Source organism: Corvus cornix, chromosome 7 (genome assembly GCF_000738735.6).
Source record: "Corvus cornix cornix isolate S_Up_H32 chromosome 7, ASM73873v5, whole genome shotgun sequence".
NCBI lineage: Eukaryota > Metazoa > Chordata > Aves > Passeriformes > Corvidae > Corvus > Corvus cornix.
In genome coordinates this window covers 16,875,888-16,893,019 of record NC_046337.1, presented here as the reverse complement: position 1 = coordinate 16,893,019, position 17,132 = coordinate 16,875,888, and the positions used below count along the sequence as shown (strand labels likewise).

The 17,132-nt window shown below is 34.5% G+C and overlaps 1 protein-coding gene across 2 annotated transcripts in view; it reads right to left on the bottom strand.

Moving 5' to 3' along the window:
* Nucleotides 1-17,132, bottom strand: part of PSMD14 (proteasome 26S subunit, non-ATPase 14) — a 46,658-nt gene that overhangs the window by 12,717 nt on the left and 16,809 nt on the right. For both annotated transcript variants that reach the window (XM_039555088.1, XM_039555089.1), the window contains 4 exons: nucleotides 11,396-11,467; nucleotides 10,953-11,072; nucleotides 9,789-9,859; nucleotides 8,667-8,817 (listed from right to left, as the gene is read on the bottom strand). In XM_039555088.1, coding sequence (XP_039411022.1) covers nucleotides 8,667-8,817; nucleotides 9,789-9,859; nucleotides 10,953-11,072; nucleotides 11,396-11,467 — 414 coding nt within the window. The remainder of the gene's footprint in view (nucleotides 1-8,666; nucleotides 8,818-9,788; nucleotides 9,860-10,952; nucleotides 11,073-11,395; nucleotides 11,468-17,132) is intronic.

The window sequence follows — 17,132 nt, the reverse complement described above, 5'->3', positions numbered from 1 at the left end:
TCCCAACCAAAAATTTTAAGCTTTCATTGTACTTAAATTACCTGTATAATATAATGCAGCATGTACTCTTTTAGTAAAAATTTGTTTCCAAGATCCATGCTAAATTCCTTTTCTAAAAAGACATTAAAAAGTTAGCCAGAAGTCTATGCTATTGGGATGTTTTCCAGAAATTTGAAGGTAATTTTTTTTTAAAAGGCACTTCCATAGTGCAACTCTTTCACCACTCTGACCATTTAATTTTTCCTTGTGTAAGTGTCTCCAGACTTTTCAGAGGTCATTTCAACAGCAGACAGCTTATAACAAAACCATTAGCAGTTTGGCTAGCTTAAGGAAACCTCTTACTTTCCTTTTTTGTTTATTATCACTGCATGAATCTGCAGCATATGAGAGTTTATAATTTCTCAGGCTTGTTAAATTCATGTTAAAGGTCTGTTTTCTTGTTGAATAAATTTTGTTCATATAATGCTGCCTATTTCATATACTGAGTCTTTAATAGCACCTTTGGTCTATGCGCAACTCACAGATCAAAACAGAGGACTAAAATAGGGGTTGATGATGCTATTTACATGTGTGATTCCTGCTGTCTTCTTGTTAGTAGCTTTAATATAATAGAAGACCTTGTCTGTTTTGTAATTAACACATCTTTACTGGAGAGATATTTGGAAGTGATTGCTGTGAATATACTGGTTAGTAAAATAAACACAATCACACACCACTTTCTGTTATCAGACAAATTTGTGAATTGTACACATTATACTCCAGATCAACAAACTGTGATTTAACAGCCAAGTAGAAGACACATTTATATAACCCTTTATTTTTCTGAAAATATGTATTCAATCTGACCTTGCAAATATAATTAGCTTGTGGGATGTGTGGATTTCAGTACCATGGATGCTTTACTAATTGCAGTTCTTGGAAATAGATACTAAATATTTGGAAGCTGCCAATACAAAATAAAAACTACATCTTTTTGTACATCTGTCTTAGCTTCAAAATGCATAATAATCTAAGAAACAATAACTATACTGCATTTTTTTAGCATTTGCCTGGGGTCAACAGCCCACACTAGAGTCCATATAATGTATTTTTAGAAAGAAAATTTACAATTTTGTTCTGTGTATATTTCAGGACAGCTATAATTAATATGATTCAAATTTACTCACAATCTAAGATGGGCACTGGACACCTCAACTGCTAGCTAGATAAAAATCTGGCCTCTTATAGTCTCCACATAGTTATTAAAAATAATGACTTGATTAAAATTTAGGATGTTTAGTAGCCAGACTTCTTTTAGCTTCTCCTGAAAGTGTGAATACTTATATATATATATAATCAGTTTTTCTAAAACAGTCTTCATAACTTCGTGGGGTATTTAAAAAAAAAAAATTAATTCAAGAGCACTTTACACACTTGATCCTTAAATCTCTCCAATATTAAATTTCCAAACAATACTGAATGAAATAGTCCTGTTTTTCAAGTCCCACTATATTTTAACTTCAGTTAGGAGTAAGTCAGCCTTTATTGTTTAAATTTTTTTTAAAATCTAACATCAATATTTTTCCAGCAAAGAATCCACGGCATATGGTGACTTTAAAAATGCATTGTGTCCTTGGAATTCCAATAGTGATGTATTGTTTATGCCATATGTTTATGAACAAACATACCAGTGCTGCAAGACAACTGCAAAGGAGAGAGTGTGGTTATGCCAGGTGTGGAAAAAGAAGTAATGTCCCATCTAAAATCTCTTTTATCACCTGCAACTGACCTGTTATCAACTGCTTAGTTTGTTTCTAGATTCTTTAAAAATGAAATGGAACACGTGACCAGAGAAGTGCAGCTCAGGTTTATGACCATTTCGTTATTTATGCTGCCATGCACTGTTAGACAACTACAAGTGAAGAACATCTTCTGTCCCCTGCAAGCCCACAACATAAAAAATTCAAAGAAATCGTATTTTTTATGCCATTTCCAATGAAAAGCACTAAGAACTGAAACTGTCTCATGCCAAATGCATATCGCTGAATTGCTGTGATTGTGATTTTGAAGTTTGCAACATGGAAATTATTTATAAAATGTCAATTTTAGCTCTGGAAAACATATTCCTAGGAGTATGTGCATTTTCCTTCTCTATCCTTGGAGAATTATTTACTTGTGGTCAAATCTGCAGTACAACTTCAATATCCATACTGGAAGGGGAAGAGAACTACAGCATAATACATTTATCTTGACAAGTGAGGGCACGCATCCATAACTCCCAAGTAGCTGAGCCACAAGTTTTAAAGCTATATGCCTTAATGAACATAAATGGACTATTCTACATCCACCACAGCAAAAGGAAATTAAACATTTAATACTTTTCAACGAAGTCTTGGAACTTTCTGTTTTAGGGAAGGGCATGAACTGAAGTAACCTATGTAAATGGTTTAGTAGGTAGACATACATTAATTAATTAAATCACAACAAGTCCAAAGGACATTACATAACAAATTTTAGAACATTAGCATTGATATTAACAATTTCAGGACTCCATTAAGAAAAGAGGAAGTAAAATATGCAAAACATGTTAATCTGGATACATGTAACTACTCTAGAAAATGTAACAAAAGACTGGTGCAGTGGCAGTAATAAAACTTTTTAGTTTATACCGAGGTTTACGCAGCCTGAACTGAAAACACCAAGTGGCCCACACTGTGATGCAGATGCAATTAATCTCCTACAAAGATGATTTTCCAGGAAAAAGAACATCAATCTTTACTGAACCAACAGTGATCAAACCCAGCACACACAACTTCCTTAGTCTCCAAACCAAGCTCCTTCCTATTGAAACCCAGCTCTTGCCTAGATCAAACTAGGATGTTTCTGTCCAGTCAATGGTAAGAAATAGCACAGTACTGTGAGAGTATGCAAATGTACTATACATGCAAAATGTTCAGAAACGTATTCTTGATACTCCAATCAAAATTACACACTGCAAAGTTATGTTAACCATTTTAGGATTTTTCCCTTTACAATAGAAAAGTATTAGCAAAAACCAGTTCTAACAATGGAAGTTGTTCCAGGTATAAAAGATTCTGAGACAAAATTGTAGGCATCATGTTTTAAAATACATTTTCTTCTAAATGCTATCTGCATAATAATTCACAATGAACAGACATGTCTCTAAAGTAGTGACAATACAGTCAATTTACTGTTTTGTTGTTTTTAATTACTAATTTCTACAGTGTTACTAATTTTTAACTGTACCCTAAAGACTGTTGAATTCACTTGTGTTTTAGAAGTCTTAGAAGACTTACTACGGCAAAGATCAAGACATGCGCATGAAGTGGGTGGAGGACTTGGGTATATTAAAAAAGTCTTGTTAGGTGGCTCCAATCTGCTTATAGTTCTCACAAACTTAATGGGCTATTTTAAATTTCAGGCATTACACTAGTGACTCCACAAATCTCATTTGAAGGACTGCTCCTTTTCTGCCTTCTTAAAAAACAACGTCTCTAAATCTTGTGGTTAATTCAAACAAAGAAGGGAAAAAGACAAGTTCAAAGGAAAAATAACAGCACTTTGATAAAAGAGTGGAGGTTTAAAACCATGCAATCTTTCAAAAAACTAGTGTAAGATGTGTTCAGCTGAAGAAAATCTTGAAGCTAGATGGTAATTCCAATATTCAGGAAATTAATTGTTGAATCACTGTCAGCTATTGGTTTCAGTATTTTAGACTAACAACTAATTACCAAATTATGAAACCATTCACACACATATTTGCCTTGATAAACTGGGAAGATTTGCAGCACAAAAACGGAACTCACCAATCTGAAACAGTGTTATATACAGACAATTTAATCTAAACCGGAGCATAAAAGTAGCAAAAGAGATCAAAACTACTTGCAAATCACTACTTTTATGATAAGCACTCAACAAAATGACCATCTATTACTCTGAAGAGTAAAAAACTGAAGTAATGTATTAACAAACCCGTAATGCTCATATACGTGACTAATTACATACAACTGTCACCTAGATTTACAAGTACCAATGGACAAAAAAGGGGAAAGAGGTTGCTAAAACAAGTCCTCCAGCTCTCCTCAGGGTCTTTATTTGTGTAAGGAGGATAAAACTAGCACGTATCTTTCTCTCTCTCTAGCATGATAAGAGTAATTTTTTTCATACTTCAAAAATTAGTAAAAGAACAAATGATAAAGTTCAGCACATTTTTTTACTCCATTTAGAAGAAAATTCTAATGATCTCATAAGTTGAACAAAAGAAAGCAATTTTCAACTACCAATGAAAAGAAACTGCATGCACAAAGTGGTTCCAAACTACAGCCCACATTCTGACTCTTTGAAATAAAAAACCTTCCAGTTCCAGAAGAGCTTGCTTGGGCCACAGAACAAGGTTCTTCAACGATGTATGTGGCAGGAGACAATAGCAATAAACTGAAAAGAGGAGCTGTTGGCTATATGCATACAAGGGGAAAAAAACAACTGCAAGAAAAATAAAATATTGGAACAGGAATTGCCATGAAGCTGTTGAATCTCAAGACACAAATGGACAAAACACTAAGTGAGCTGACCTGAACTCAATGTTGACACTGTGCTCAGCACAAAGTTGGGCTAGATGATCTACACAGATCACTCTCAAGTAGAATTACTTTGATTTTCCAGGCTACCCAAATGTATGCATTTTTTCTTCTTTTACCATCTGAATGAGTGTAAGTTAAGGATGAAGTACCACAGCAAAATCCTCTTATCAAAGTGGCAGGATCTGGTTTAAGCACAAGATTAAGATGCATAGCATATTTGTTTTTATCTGTCAGAGGTGACTGAAAGAGAATTTATAAAAAAGTAATTGCAAAGACAACTATTTTCCTCAGCAAACAATTAAAAAAAAGAATTTTGCCATGAACCAACAGATCTTCCTACAAATACTTCTATCAGTGCTTGCTAGGAAAAAATATGGCTTAACAGAAATGAAAGTTTGCTGTATGCCTAAGAGATTTTGCTACCAATCCTCCTAAACACCGCAAGTGCCAATGAGCTTCTCAGATGTACAAAGTGGACTTCCGACAATTTTGGATATTTTACCGATCCTTATGCAAGCAGTTATTAATCAAGGGAAACCAGTTAATTCTCTCAGAAGAACAAATCATTTAAAATGGTGACTTCGTTATACTAAAGATCTAAAGTTTAAAACAGCTCAAAAAAGAAAACACCACATTTTTCTTTTTTAATTTACCAATACTATGAGTGCAACACAGTAAGTTAATGCTTTTGGAGTTAAAGATACTATGTTACAGTGGGTTTGATGTAGTTATATTTTCCTTATGAGGTGATGAACAGCTGCTAAGTTAAGGTCCAAAAAAACACACTTATTTTTAACATTTGGCAAAGGTTTATGGTTCTCTGTACAGACATTTCAAAGTGTATATTGGAAATAAATATGAAATGTCAATATTTAGCTTTATTCCAGATCTCTAATGAAATTACTGCTTCTGTGGAATATTCTAAATATGTATTACAGCTTTCATTGCACAGATTGGAAAACTGGAGGGGATAACAGAAAGGTTTATTAGTAAGTATAAAATGAAACAACAGCTAGCCAGGTTGCCCCACTGGCCATATTACAGGATGTTTATTTTGACTTCATTCAAAGAAATCAAGCTAAAAAAAAAAAGAAAAGTCAAAACAAAGCTTTTCCTCTCTGGGTTCTGAGAACACTGACCCTCAGTTAAAGCTCACTGATCTGCTGCGAGTTTATTTTACAGACAACTGGAGCACTATGGGCCTAAATATTGCAAAATATGGTACACAGTCATGAAAAAACATACTTTGTGTGCAAGAATATGTACGTAGAGTAGTAAGATCAGTATTTAAAATTACTTGTCCTTCATGTGTCCTACTATATTTATGCAAAAATATCCCAGTCCTAAAATGGTCATTAAAGCAGTTGGCATTTAATCCACAGATCTATATGAGTGGTGTATTTTTATATAAGGATTTTATGTGACTTTTTATTTCTGCTCATTGGCTTTAAGACATAAAGTGACTTTGTTTTTTTTCTTTTAACTGATGAGAATTACAGGTATACTTATCTTTAAACTGCAATCATACAGCCTGTCCTATGTAGAAAACACGTATGGAGATGAGGCAGTTAACAAAGAACAAATTTTCATTTTCTACAGTAACAGGGCAAACTGCTTTTCAATGTTTTAGCTAGTCAAGGTGAACCTGAGGTTCCTCATCAGAATTCACTGCAACTTTCTGACACATGAAAATAACCTCTGCCCCAGTTATTCTTCACTAGCACAACCATGACTGCTTCACTGACCATAAACCATAGCAATTTATATGGGCATGGACCTGCCCTGAGGCAGGTTTAAAATTAGCTGATGTGTTATTTTGGATTTTGCTTTTAAATACATCTAATCTCAGACAAAACACACCATATTAAAATCTTCTATGCCACATGTTCACTGTATTTTTTTGCCAGACAGTCATGCCAGTATAAGGTACAATGAGTTATGATCTTGGACTCATGTAGCTAAACCCCACCAGTACAGTGGTTAGTTACTACACCACCAAAATTACCTCTGCAAGTGGTTCTTCATTTGCTGACAAATGCAGATACTTCCCTGAAACAGGCTGAGCTTGAGCCCTCTAGCACACGAAGAGGCTCTGGGTGCCATAATAAGTTAGCCAGGCACATGAAGCACTGAAACCTCACCTAAGAAACCCCCCTGACTCTAATATATCTGTTCTTCTTTCAGTTCATTTAAAATCCAAACACATTTTAGTATAAGTGATCTTGCCAACTAGGATCGTAAAAGTCGAACACATTCCACATCTTCCAAATCAAGAAGTTAATTACAAGTGATATTCATAATTTGGGAGATTCTTTTTATTTCTAAGCTTTAAAGGATGCACTTGCCAGAAACATGACAGATGTAAATTTTTTTTAATGTGAAACCTGAGAACGTAATTTAATCTGACTGTAGCAGCTAAAAACGTGTATGAAAAACAAACATTAGAAGACTTCCAGTAATCTCAAGTACTGGCAGCAATGCCATAAGAGCAGCTGTAACTGAGAAATGCTTAGATGGACAAAAATTTATTCACATTCAAAATAAATATGCCAAAGATTACTTTACTGAAGAACTCAAAGATCTCAAAGATAGACATCTATGTCAAACAACAGCGGCAATAAAATTACTTTAAAAAGAAGCACTTAGTCAGCAAATGTGTTATAACAGTAGTGTGACTTATTGGGAGGCTTTTATTCTTAATGGATTTAATAGCTAGTGAGGTCTAAATTAATTACTAGTAATAGTCTTGACAATTATATTTTGACAAAATAAAAAGAATCCTATTTCAACATTTCTATTGGAGTGGGAAAATAAAAGTTCTAGGAAAAATAAGTCAGGAATAATTAAGTGTTCTATTGCATCTTCCCCCCTCCCCCCAGACTACCTGTATTTTCTTCTACTCTTTATGTAATTTAAAAAGGAACAAAATTTATACAGAGGACTAATAGCTTCCAAACAACCAGAAGCTAATAATTTTTCAACTGCCTGTTACATAAACATATTTGCTATAAAATTCTGAATTTTAAAAAAAAACAACTGAAAATGCAACTGTAGCTTCAGAACATTCGGCTATGAAATTAAGAGAACCCATAGTGTTTGGTAGCTTTAATAAGATCTGCCTCACAGGAAATATGATACTACAGTTCTATAGAAGATAAACACTTTTAAAATATTTATAAATTTACATGAATATCATCCATATATACCATGACACATTTCAATAATTATTCTACAATACAATGGGAGTGCATGCTCAAACAAAACACCTCAGCAGTATTTTAAAGCAGTAAACCACCTAGCCAATTTCTGTACGTTCTGTAGTTTTTCTAATCCACTCTCCCTGTGGTTGAGCAAAATCGAATTGCCTCTCACATTTGCAGACAGCTCTGTGAAGGTGATAATAGAGCTGCTCCCTGCTGTCATGAGGCAGGAAATAGGAAAATGGCATATGGGGCTAGAAAGAAATAAAAAGAGAACTAAACAAGAACAAAAGAGATTTCAACAAAGGACAACTATAACCCAATATGCTTTGCAAGTTAATCTCTTTTCATAATAATTTAACGTACTTAATCATTTATCTGCACACTTCTCAAAAATCCAAATGCTTAATACCAACTTCTCTGTAAAGTTTTATTGCCCAAAACATTTTGAATAGAAATTTTAATACCATTCATCATATGCAATGCCTGCAAATCAGTGCATTCTTAGTACCCATGTTAAGGAGCTGAACCTATTCCAATCTGTTAGTAATGGATCTTTGATTTTGTACCTAAATTGTAATATATAAAACAATGTATACTTGGATTATTAGTTATAAACCTGTTGAGTCACACCTAAATAACAAAATATTGAGAGGATTATGACTGGTTATGTGTACTGACAATATCAAAGACTTCCAGCCTGTTTCAGGACCGATATAAGATGCAGAACAAACTGGAAATATTTTCATTTACAATGAGATTTTTGTTTTAATTTTTTTTTAAATACAGTATGGGCCTCCAAAATCACGTACTTACACGTATTTACAGTGCTTCTATATTAAATCCTACTGAAGTACCTTAAAAATAAAAAGCAAGCCTACTATACCTTTCCTTTTACACTCTGAATGGGATCCACCACCACGGCAACAGCTCTTTCTGATAAGGCTTCAAAGCTCTGCTGAGTATTGATATCTACACCAGATAACCAACAGCCAAAGCCAGGATGACTATGGTACCAACCAACTACCATCTCAGGTCTGAAACAAAAAGGACATTGAGAGTCTTAAAAATATAAACACCTATCACAAGAAGAAGTAGGAATATATCAGGGCATAAATTAGGATAAGCTGTGAAAAAAACACCATTAGTAATATTTAAATTACTCACCACAGTATGGTGAAAACATGGACATGAATAAATGCGACAAAAGAGGGCTATCATTAAGGGATACACATTAGCAGTGGTAGATCATGCTTTCAGTTTTTCACCCTGTTACCACACCTTCCCTGAACCAGTTTTTACCCTTTCAGCACTTGAGTAAATATCCACTTTTTAACTCCTTGGCGTCAAAGGTTGAATTTTCACGGCAGAAAGTCCATTTCAGACATGGACAACGGGAACCAACGGTGGGAAAGGATTAAATATCAATTAAACCAGCAGTAGAACTAGGAACTCAGTCAAAAAGCAATTTGCACTGTTCTGTTCAGCTGCTGAGCCTTTTGGTAACACTAATTTTGAAGTTTTTCCCACAGTAAAAGAATTTGAGCAAGCAGACGACAACTGTTGAGAGGTAGGAGTGAAATAAAATTTGTTTAAATACTAGGATCTTTTACAAAATTATTTTCCCTTTCTTTTCATTAACATTGCTCATGAATAAGCTGTAACTTCAAAAATTTTTTAAATCTTATTTAAAGGGTTAAATAAAAAAATCAGTCTTTTAAGCAGGTACTGTGTAGTAATCGCCTATGCTAAACTGAGCAGCATTCTAATCTATCTGGGCGATAATCAAAGCTGTAGGTTTAACAGGAGTGACAATCTCCCGACAATTGAAATGCATGAGGGGGACTGAATTACATGCTAAGCTACTCTCCTAATTTCTAGGGCAATTCTTCATTTTTAAACATTATTAATAGCCCTTAGAGCACTAGTTTTGCAGAAAGCCAGCTGTTTCTTCAAAAAACTGTGGAGGGAGTACTTGTTACTGTCAGCCCTCTTTACAGTGACTTACCTTCCCGTCTGTTTCAGCATATCCAACATTTTTGCTTGAAATACAGGATCAACTGCCTCCACACTGACACCCTAATTTAAAAGACAGACAAAAATCATAGTAGTTGTACATGAAGCAATATTATCTTTTAACTTGTAACTTTGCACAAACAAAAATATTCATAAGCATCTGTTTAAAAAGGCAACCTGAATACTTTAGTACTACGTGACAGAACTCCCTTAAACGCAAAATGTAATTTTTGGAAATGTATTTCAATGTGATTTTTAAAATACTGAAAGATTATTCTGAATTGCTTTTTAAGTAATCTTTACTATGAATAAACATGATTAAATAGGCACAGGAATTCACATTTTTCTCCTCTGTTTGGTCTGCACACAGTGGCCTGTTGTTTTTCCCAAGTTCAGCACTACACATTTTATTCAACATACTGGCTTTTTGCAGATTTTTATATTATGCACATGTATAGAATAAACTCAGGACAAAAGGATTTGAAAATTCTATGGAGTGCAGCCCTGAGTTACAAAGGAATCATTCCATGCTTGTTTTAAGAACATTTCATTCTAGTTACACAAAATAAAAACCATAAATTCCAATTATGCCCCTTGACACATCTCTTTAATCTGTTCATAAAATGGATATTGTACTCAAAATTTAAATATGTATTTTTTTCAAATCACAGAAGTATCATATAAGAGACATGCAACTAAGGTCTGTCAAAGAGAGCAAGTTTGAAGTATATCTAGTGTGAAGTTTATCTATAGCACCATCAGAATTAAGGGCATGCTACACTCCTAATCAAACCTTTTACATTTTGAATCTTTCTGCTGGCTCATAGGATATGAGTTCTGAAAGTTATCCATTTATAAGCCTTATAAGTCACGTTATACCAATATATTTATACATACATAAGGACATAACATCTGCATATATTGATAGACACACTTAAGTACTAGCCTTTACTAAAAAATAAGTTTTGACTACATTTTTTTTTTTTACTGAAACCCTTTAACCATTAGACTTGTTTGTATTAAAACTTGCAGCTTATACCTTCAGATTGCTTCAATGAGGTAAAGCACAAAAAGCTTTTTAAAAAAATATATTTACCATAAGGAAAAAAACAAACAAGCAAATAAAATTTTCAACGTCTAGATGCAAAGAACTCACCGTTCCAGACTGTGGCATTGCAAAAACATCAATCACTCTCACAGTATAATCATCAACAAATTCCCCAAGCATCAGACCCATAACTTCCATAGGGACACCAGCACGACCATGCTTCAACATCTGGAATAAAGACCAAATGACACCATATGTTTAACAGAAGGTTCGAGTTTGATTTGAGGTAGTTCTTTCAGCCTTTGTTGATCTATAGCTACTTTGCAACTTGTAGCACTTTTGGAAACTGTAACAAACTATAAAATAGTAAAAACAAAGCCAATGAAAGAACAAATTAAAGTAAGTTTCTGAGGGTTCTAATCAGTATTAATTTATTCTTAATATTAGTCTGGCCAGCACTTAGGCAACACAAGTCCAATAACTTTGGACAGCTGCCAGGTGCTCTATCTCCAGCATTATATTCAGACATAGTATGCACACAGAACACTTACTTTGAGCAGTGCAAGGGAAGAGATATAAACCTGTTCCGCTGTATCGACCGCAGGAGCATCTGTTGGTGGCCCCTATAAAAAGAATAAACAATTATTTTCACCATCATTGTTATTCTGCAGTTTCTAAATATTTTCTTCTGTTTTGCATACTACAAAACTTACAGAAAAATGCATACGTAATTGTGACTTTGTGGGTTAGATGCAGTTGTTACAAACAAAACAAAAAAAACGCACACCCAACCCCCAAACCCTTCTTTACAGCACCTTCCTTCACTAACATTATTTTGTAATAGGTCACCTAACCATCATCTTGTCTTCCCCCACCCCAAACAACACAGTCTAAAGAGCAACCTTACCAGAACCAGTCAAATATAAAGCAGGCAAGTACTACACTGGATACAAACCTGTTACAAGACACTCAGGCTAAGAGTCAGATCTAAGTTTCCATTAGTCAGCCTTGCTGCAATGCTAACCTTCGTCAGCTGTAAAATATGGCCAGTTCTCCAATTAACTATGTGTTTCTTACAGTGGTGTGAATGTAAATGCTGCTGGGCTAGCATGATTAACTGGCACCAACACAAACAGCAATTTCCCTTTGCTTCATCAGCTTTCAGCTAAAGAGGACTTGCAGATAAAGGCTATGGGAGTACTTTGCAGATACACTGGTACAGTGAGAGAAAAAACGGACCTCTGATCCCTAGGTGGAAAAGCTGTGAACAAAATACTTTGCTCTTTGCCTTATGAGTAGTTATTCAAAAATTAGCACAACTGTCCCAGGTGTGAATGATTGGTTGAAACAGGTTCTATGTACTGTTAAAATTGAAAAACACAGGAGGCAGCAGTTTAAATGTCCCTTTCTTGAGGAGAAAGAGAAATGTTGCTCTTATATACAGAATTCCATATCAGCATACCTCATTACAGCCAATTAACAGCAAATGCATTACTTGATTACCAAATTGTGTACAACAAGTTTCCACTGTAAAGACAGCTTACTTCAGCATGAGGTGATGTAAACTTAGAAGGGCAACAAAGCAACTATGGGTATGGCCAAAAAAAAAAAGACACTTCAAGTTAAAAGAGAAAAAATGGTGCCTTTACACAAATACTTTGTAGACTTAGAACTTTGATTCCACAGTTATAAGCAAAATTGGGGGAAAAAAGTTTCTAATAAATTCTTAACTTTTCACTTTAAGTGAAAAAATTCAACACAACATGCATCCACACGACATCAAACAAGACACAGCAATCAACACAAGCCATTACTTCCTGAAGATAAAATCAGATACTTAAGTCATCAACACATTACATTTGTATAGGAATAATCCTTTCTGCATACTTTGATTTTCACACACACAGAAAAACATCAGTCTTCAGAATAAAGCCTTAAAGACAGTAAGAAAATTCAGTTGTGGGGTTTTTCCCCCCTAAAGTCAATGAATCTATTAGTTCTAGATCTAATCTTTATATTATAAATCCAATCTTTGTATTCTGAAATTCACATATATGCATGGATCTGTCAACCATACCCACTTCCTAACAGCTTCAAACCTCTGTTTCCAACTTTGACACTGCTGACCATCATCTCTCCATATTTGCCCTTCCTCATTTCTTACTACTCATTGCTAGTTCTTCTGTCACTTTGGCCTTTTCTTCCAGCAGATTTCCCTACTTTTCACCTTCCATAGTATTCTCAGCAAAGGTCCATTTTTCATCAACCTCACCCCTTCATCAAGTATTTCCCTGGCTTAGCCCTAGTCCAACAGTGAGATACTCCCGTGGAGAAGTGCTCCTCTAGCACTCACACTGAAAACTCTGTTCTTCAGTTCTTCAGAACATTTCCCAGAACCAAATGGGCAGAGCACCTGCATTATTTACACCGAATTTTCTACAATTAAATTGTTTGACTGGCAAAGCTTCAAATGCCCCATCATTTTTTAACGGTGTTCCTATGTTTTTTTCTCCATAAACATGTCAGTTTACTTTTTTAACTTTATCTGTCCTGCTTTAAGTCTATTCGCTTAGCACTGTTCACTTAGAATTTGGAAAGCACAAAGACTCATGTTTCCACTTAATGCAAAGAAAAAAGCCCATGTAAGTTGAGTTTTAATTTTAAAAGTAACTTCCTAGTTTGTTAACAAAACCCTTTATTCATACATAAAGCTATCCCAGTTCTCTACCAGTTCTAGACCAGAGATGGTCTAAAGGGAAGATAAAAATAACTAGTAACCTTGTGCTTTAGGAAGAACCATAATACCCATGCTGTGATCACCAAATGCATTCTACATTTGCTCCAGATCTGGTTTAACATTTCACTGTAAGCAACCACCCCATTACAGCATTCAGTAATTTTTAAAATAAAGAATCGTGTAATAAAAATCTCCCCCAGATTAGCACAAATACTTCCATGATTTCTGGAAGGCTAATCTTAATGTTTGACTGAGACTAACTTCTCAAAAATCAGGAGCTTGAACTAGAATTTACTCCAGCTCTTGAATGAGCTCTCCCCTATGGAATTTCTAGCGTCTCTTAAAATCACACTGACAGCTGTCCTGCAGCTGAGGCATTAATCACAGCTCTGTCCTCCATATAGATGCTGGTGTCCTCAACTTGTAAGAGCTTATTCTTCAAAATTTTTCTCATTTTAGGATCAGTCAGTAGATTCACCACTTACAGGGAACAAACAAAGACAAACATTAATACATTTTCTTTCTGTAACAAGGCAAATGAATCAACCTTTAGTTCAGGTGAAAGTAGGAATTAAGACAGGGTGTTCCTAAATATTTCCTTATGATTTCTACACTCCTTGGAGCATCCAAATGCTCATTTACCGTGATGCTGGGTCCAGAAGAGGGGATACTTAATATTATACTTCATCAAATCTTTAAGCATTCTATGAGATAAAATTGTTTTCAAAACTTACATTGAATTCCTGTTGCCACCACCCATAGCCAACAATTTCTTTTCAGCATAAGAAACATTGCTAATTCATAAAGGAATTTTTCATTGGTGTAAACCAACTTGCTTAGCTTTTGCGATTTTTTTTTTAAAGCCACAGTATTTACCGTGAAGGAATTTACATACTAAATGTGTTTAAATATATATAGAAATTACTACATTAAGGATTAGGAAGTATCAACTGCATACTTCACTGCTTCATTTTAAGCACATGCAAGAGACAGTAAAAATATTAAACATGAGTTTCCACTCTTACCATGCAGTTCAACCAATTTACCTGAACTTGTAAAAATTAGCTAATGGTAGTACACAAGGCAGGTTTGTTAATTCTCAGTCATCTTAGACACAGCACATACCAAGTATTTCCTTGGTCACTGATGCTTCTTTGTGTGACCTCACTATCTCCTTTCCGTCTGCTCTGTTCTTCTTATAGATTTTAATTACTAGCTAAATTATGAGAAAATGAAAGTCCTCATTGCACTGTACCAATTATGTGTATTAATTTTCAAGTTAATATTCCTTCCTTTGTCTTGAATATCGATTACAATGAGCTGCTCAAGAGTACTGAAATTCAGGAATTTAGAGGAGGAAATTATTTTTCTACCAAAGATAAACTGCCACATAAAATACTATAAGCACACATTTGTATTTCTATAGAAAATTCTAAACCAAAGTTCATCAAATTCTTAACATAAAACTTTTAAAGATTTAAGAGATAAAACCAAATGGAACTTGGGTCTTCCAAGTAGCTTACTTGACTTTAGATGATTTGAAGAAAAAGACATTTGGAAACTAGAACCAATTTCTTCCATCTCTGATCACCTCCTTTTCCACAAATGGCTGATAATCTAACACAGCCCTGGAGTGACAGCCCCAGCTTCTGCGTGTTAGTTACACAGTATGTGGGAGCCAGCTACCAGTTAGTGTTTTGAGATCTCTTTGGCCTGTTTCTGGTAGTCTTTCACAAAAGTTTATGCTTTTCTTTCATCAAGCAAAGAAGAAGAAAGATTTTATTAGCTAATCTCTACATGGAGGCAAATATTTTACACTGACCCTCCACAGCATGTGCTATTACCACTGTTCATAAACTTCACTGCCTGCCAACTTTAACAAAGAAGCACCATCCTTACGAAGCAGAGCACCAAATTAAATTAACTGGTATCAGGAAAGCAGACAAGAAAGCGTTTGTGTCTGCAATGCAAAAGAGCTGCTGGTACTTTTGGTTACATTATCGTATTCAAAGAACAGCTATCTCATTGCATAGTTTTAGAAGACTGTCCATCCCACAGTAAACAGTGAATATTGCATACCTACAGGTTTACTGGATTATTTCTTGGGGAATTAGAGAAAAATTAGATTTGGAAACTGCAAGGAATACTGACCATTCTTTTTCCCAACTATGCATGTATAAGCTGGATACAGTAATTATTAAAATTAAAGAACTGCTGTAAAAAATACTGTTATGTGTTACTAAAAAACTGGTATTTCTTCTGAATTAACTATGCTTTCAGTCAGTGAAATGAACTGCCTGATAACCACCTCACAAAACCCAACCAAGCTTTAGGTTTGTTTTCATTTAGAATAGCAGAATTCCAAGTTCAGTAATAATTGATAAAATTAAGTTACTGCTATTAAAATACTTTTTTTTTTTTTTTTAGTAAGACTTGAAAGGGAAAAAGATTCACATGCAAGTTATGGACAGAAAATTACATTGTAATATTAAATTATGCATGTTACTATTTTTGTTTCAAATAGTTAAAGAGATGATCCAATATAAAAAGCAGTCCTTTACTTGGGCAGCCCTTGTTGACGAAGTGTTAAAGGCATTTGCCATTCTTACGGGATAAAAACTAACGCCTTGAAGTGTTACCTACTCAGGCCTTTTAGCAAATTTGTTAACACTCTTACGTATATTACTTCACCTTTCTCTTAGTGTGAACTGATATCAATTATTTAACCAATTTTATTATTAAATGTGAGCTAAAGTGTTATTTTAGAGCACTGCTCTTTATTTGTACTATTTTAGAATCATTCAAATAGGTATAGAAAGTGGACTTGAATAATTACACAAGGAACTGAGAAATATTCCACAAATGGATACACTTTCCATTGTTTAGATGGATCTTAAACACTGCTCTGGTTTCATGCTAATAGCACAAAAGATGATTTTGAAATACATCATAGCTGTTTCAAAGAAACTCAGTTTTGCAGGGGCAACTGTAATAAAAACCCAAAGGCAGTCAACTTAAGTGCTGTGAAGCACATCTCAGCTTTAATGCACCAAATGACATATCACTGTGTAAAATAAAAGAATCATTACTACTTCTATTTATTTTTGTAACTGGAATGATTTAAACACAAACATAGGACACACAAGCAAACAATGACTGCTATCATGCTTTATTTCTTTCCCAGTAAGCTAAGAAAGAACCTTTTAATAGTTTAATTTTGTGGGTATTAAACAACTAGTGTGAAAAACAAGCTGCATGTAAACTATTTCTACTGCCTCTGCTTCAATGACTAGCTGAGGCAACCTGTTATAGGAGGTGTTAATTGGCAATAGGAGTACAAGTCAGAAGCATGTTCCCCATCGTCCTAACCCAGCAAGGCTAGGTCATTAAAGTGGAAATGAATTCTTTCATGCCGACTTAACCCTTTCACTACATATTTTCAGCTGTTATATCCAAAGACAATTGAGAAAGATTAGCTAAAAAAAAAACAAACCAACAAAAACCCAAGACAAAAAACCCCCTTGCATTACTTTTGAATTTATTCACCCCAC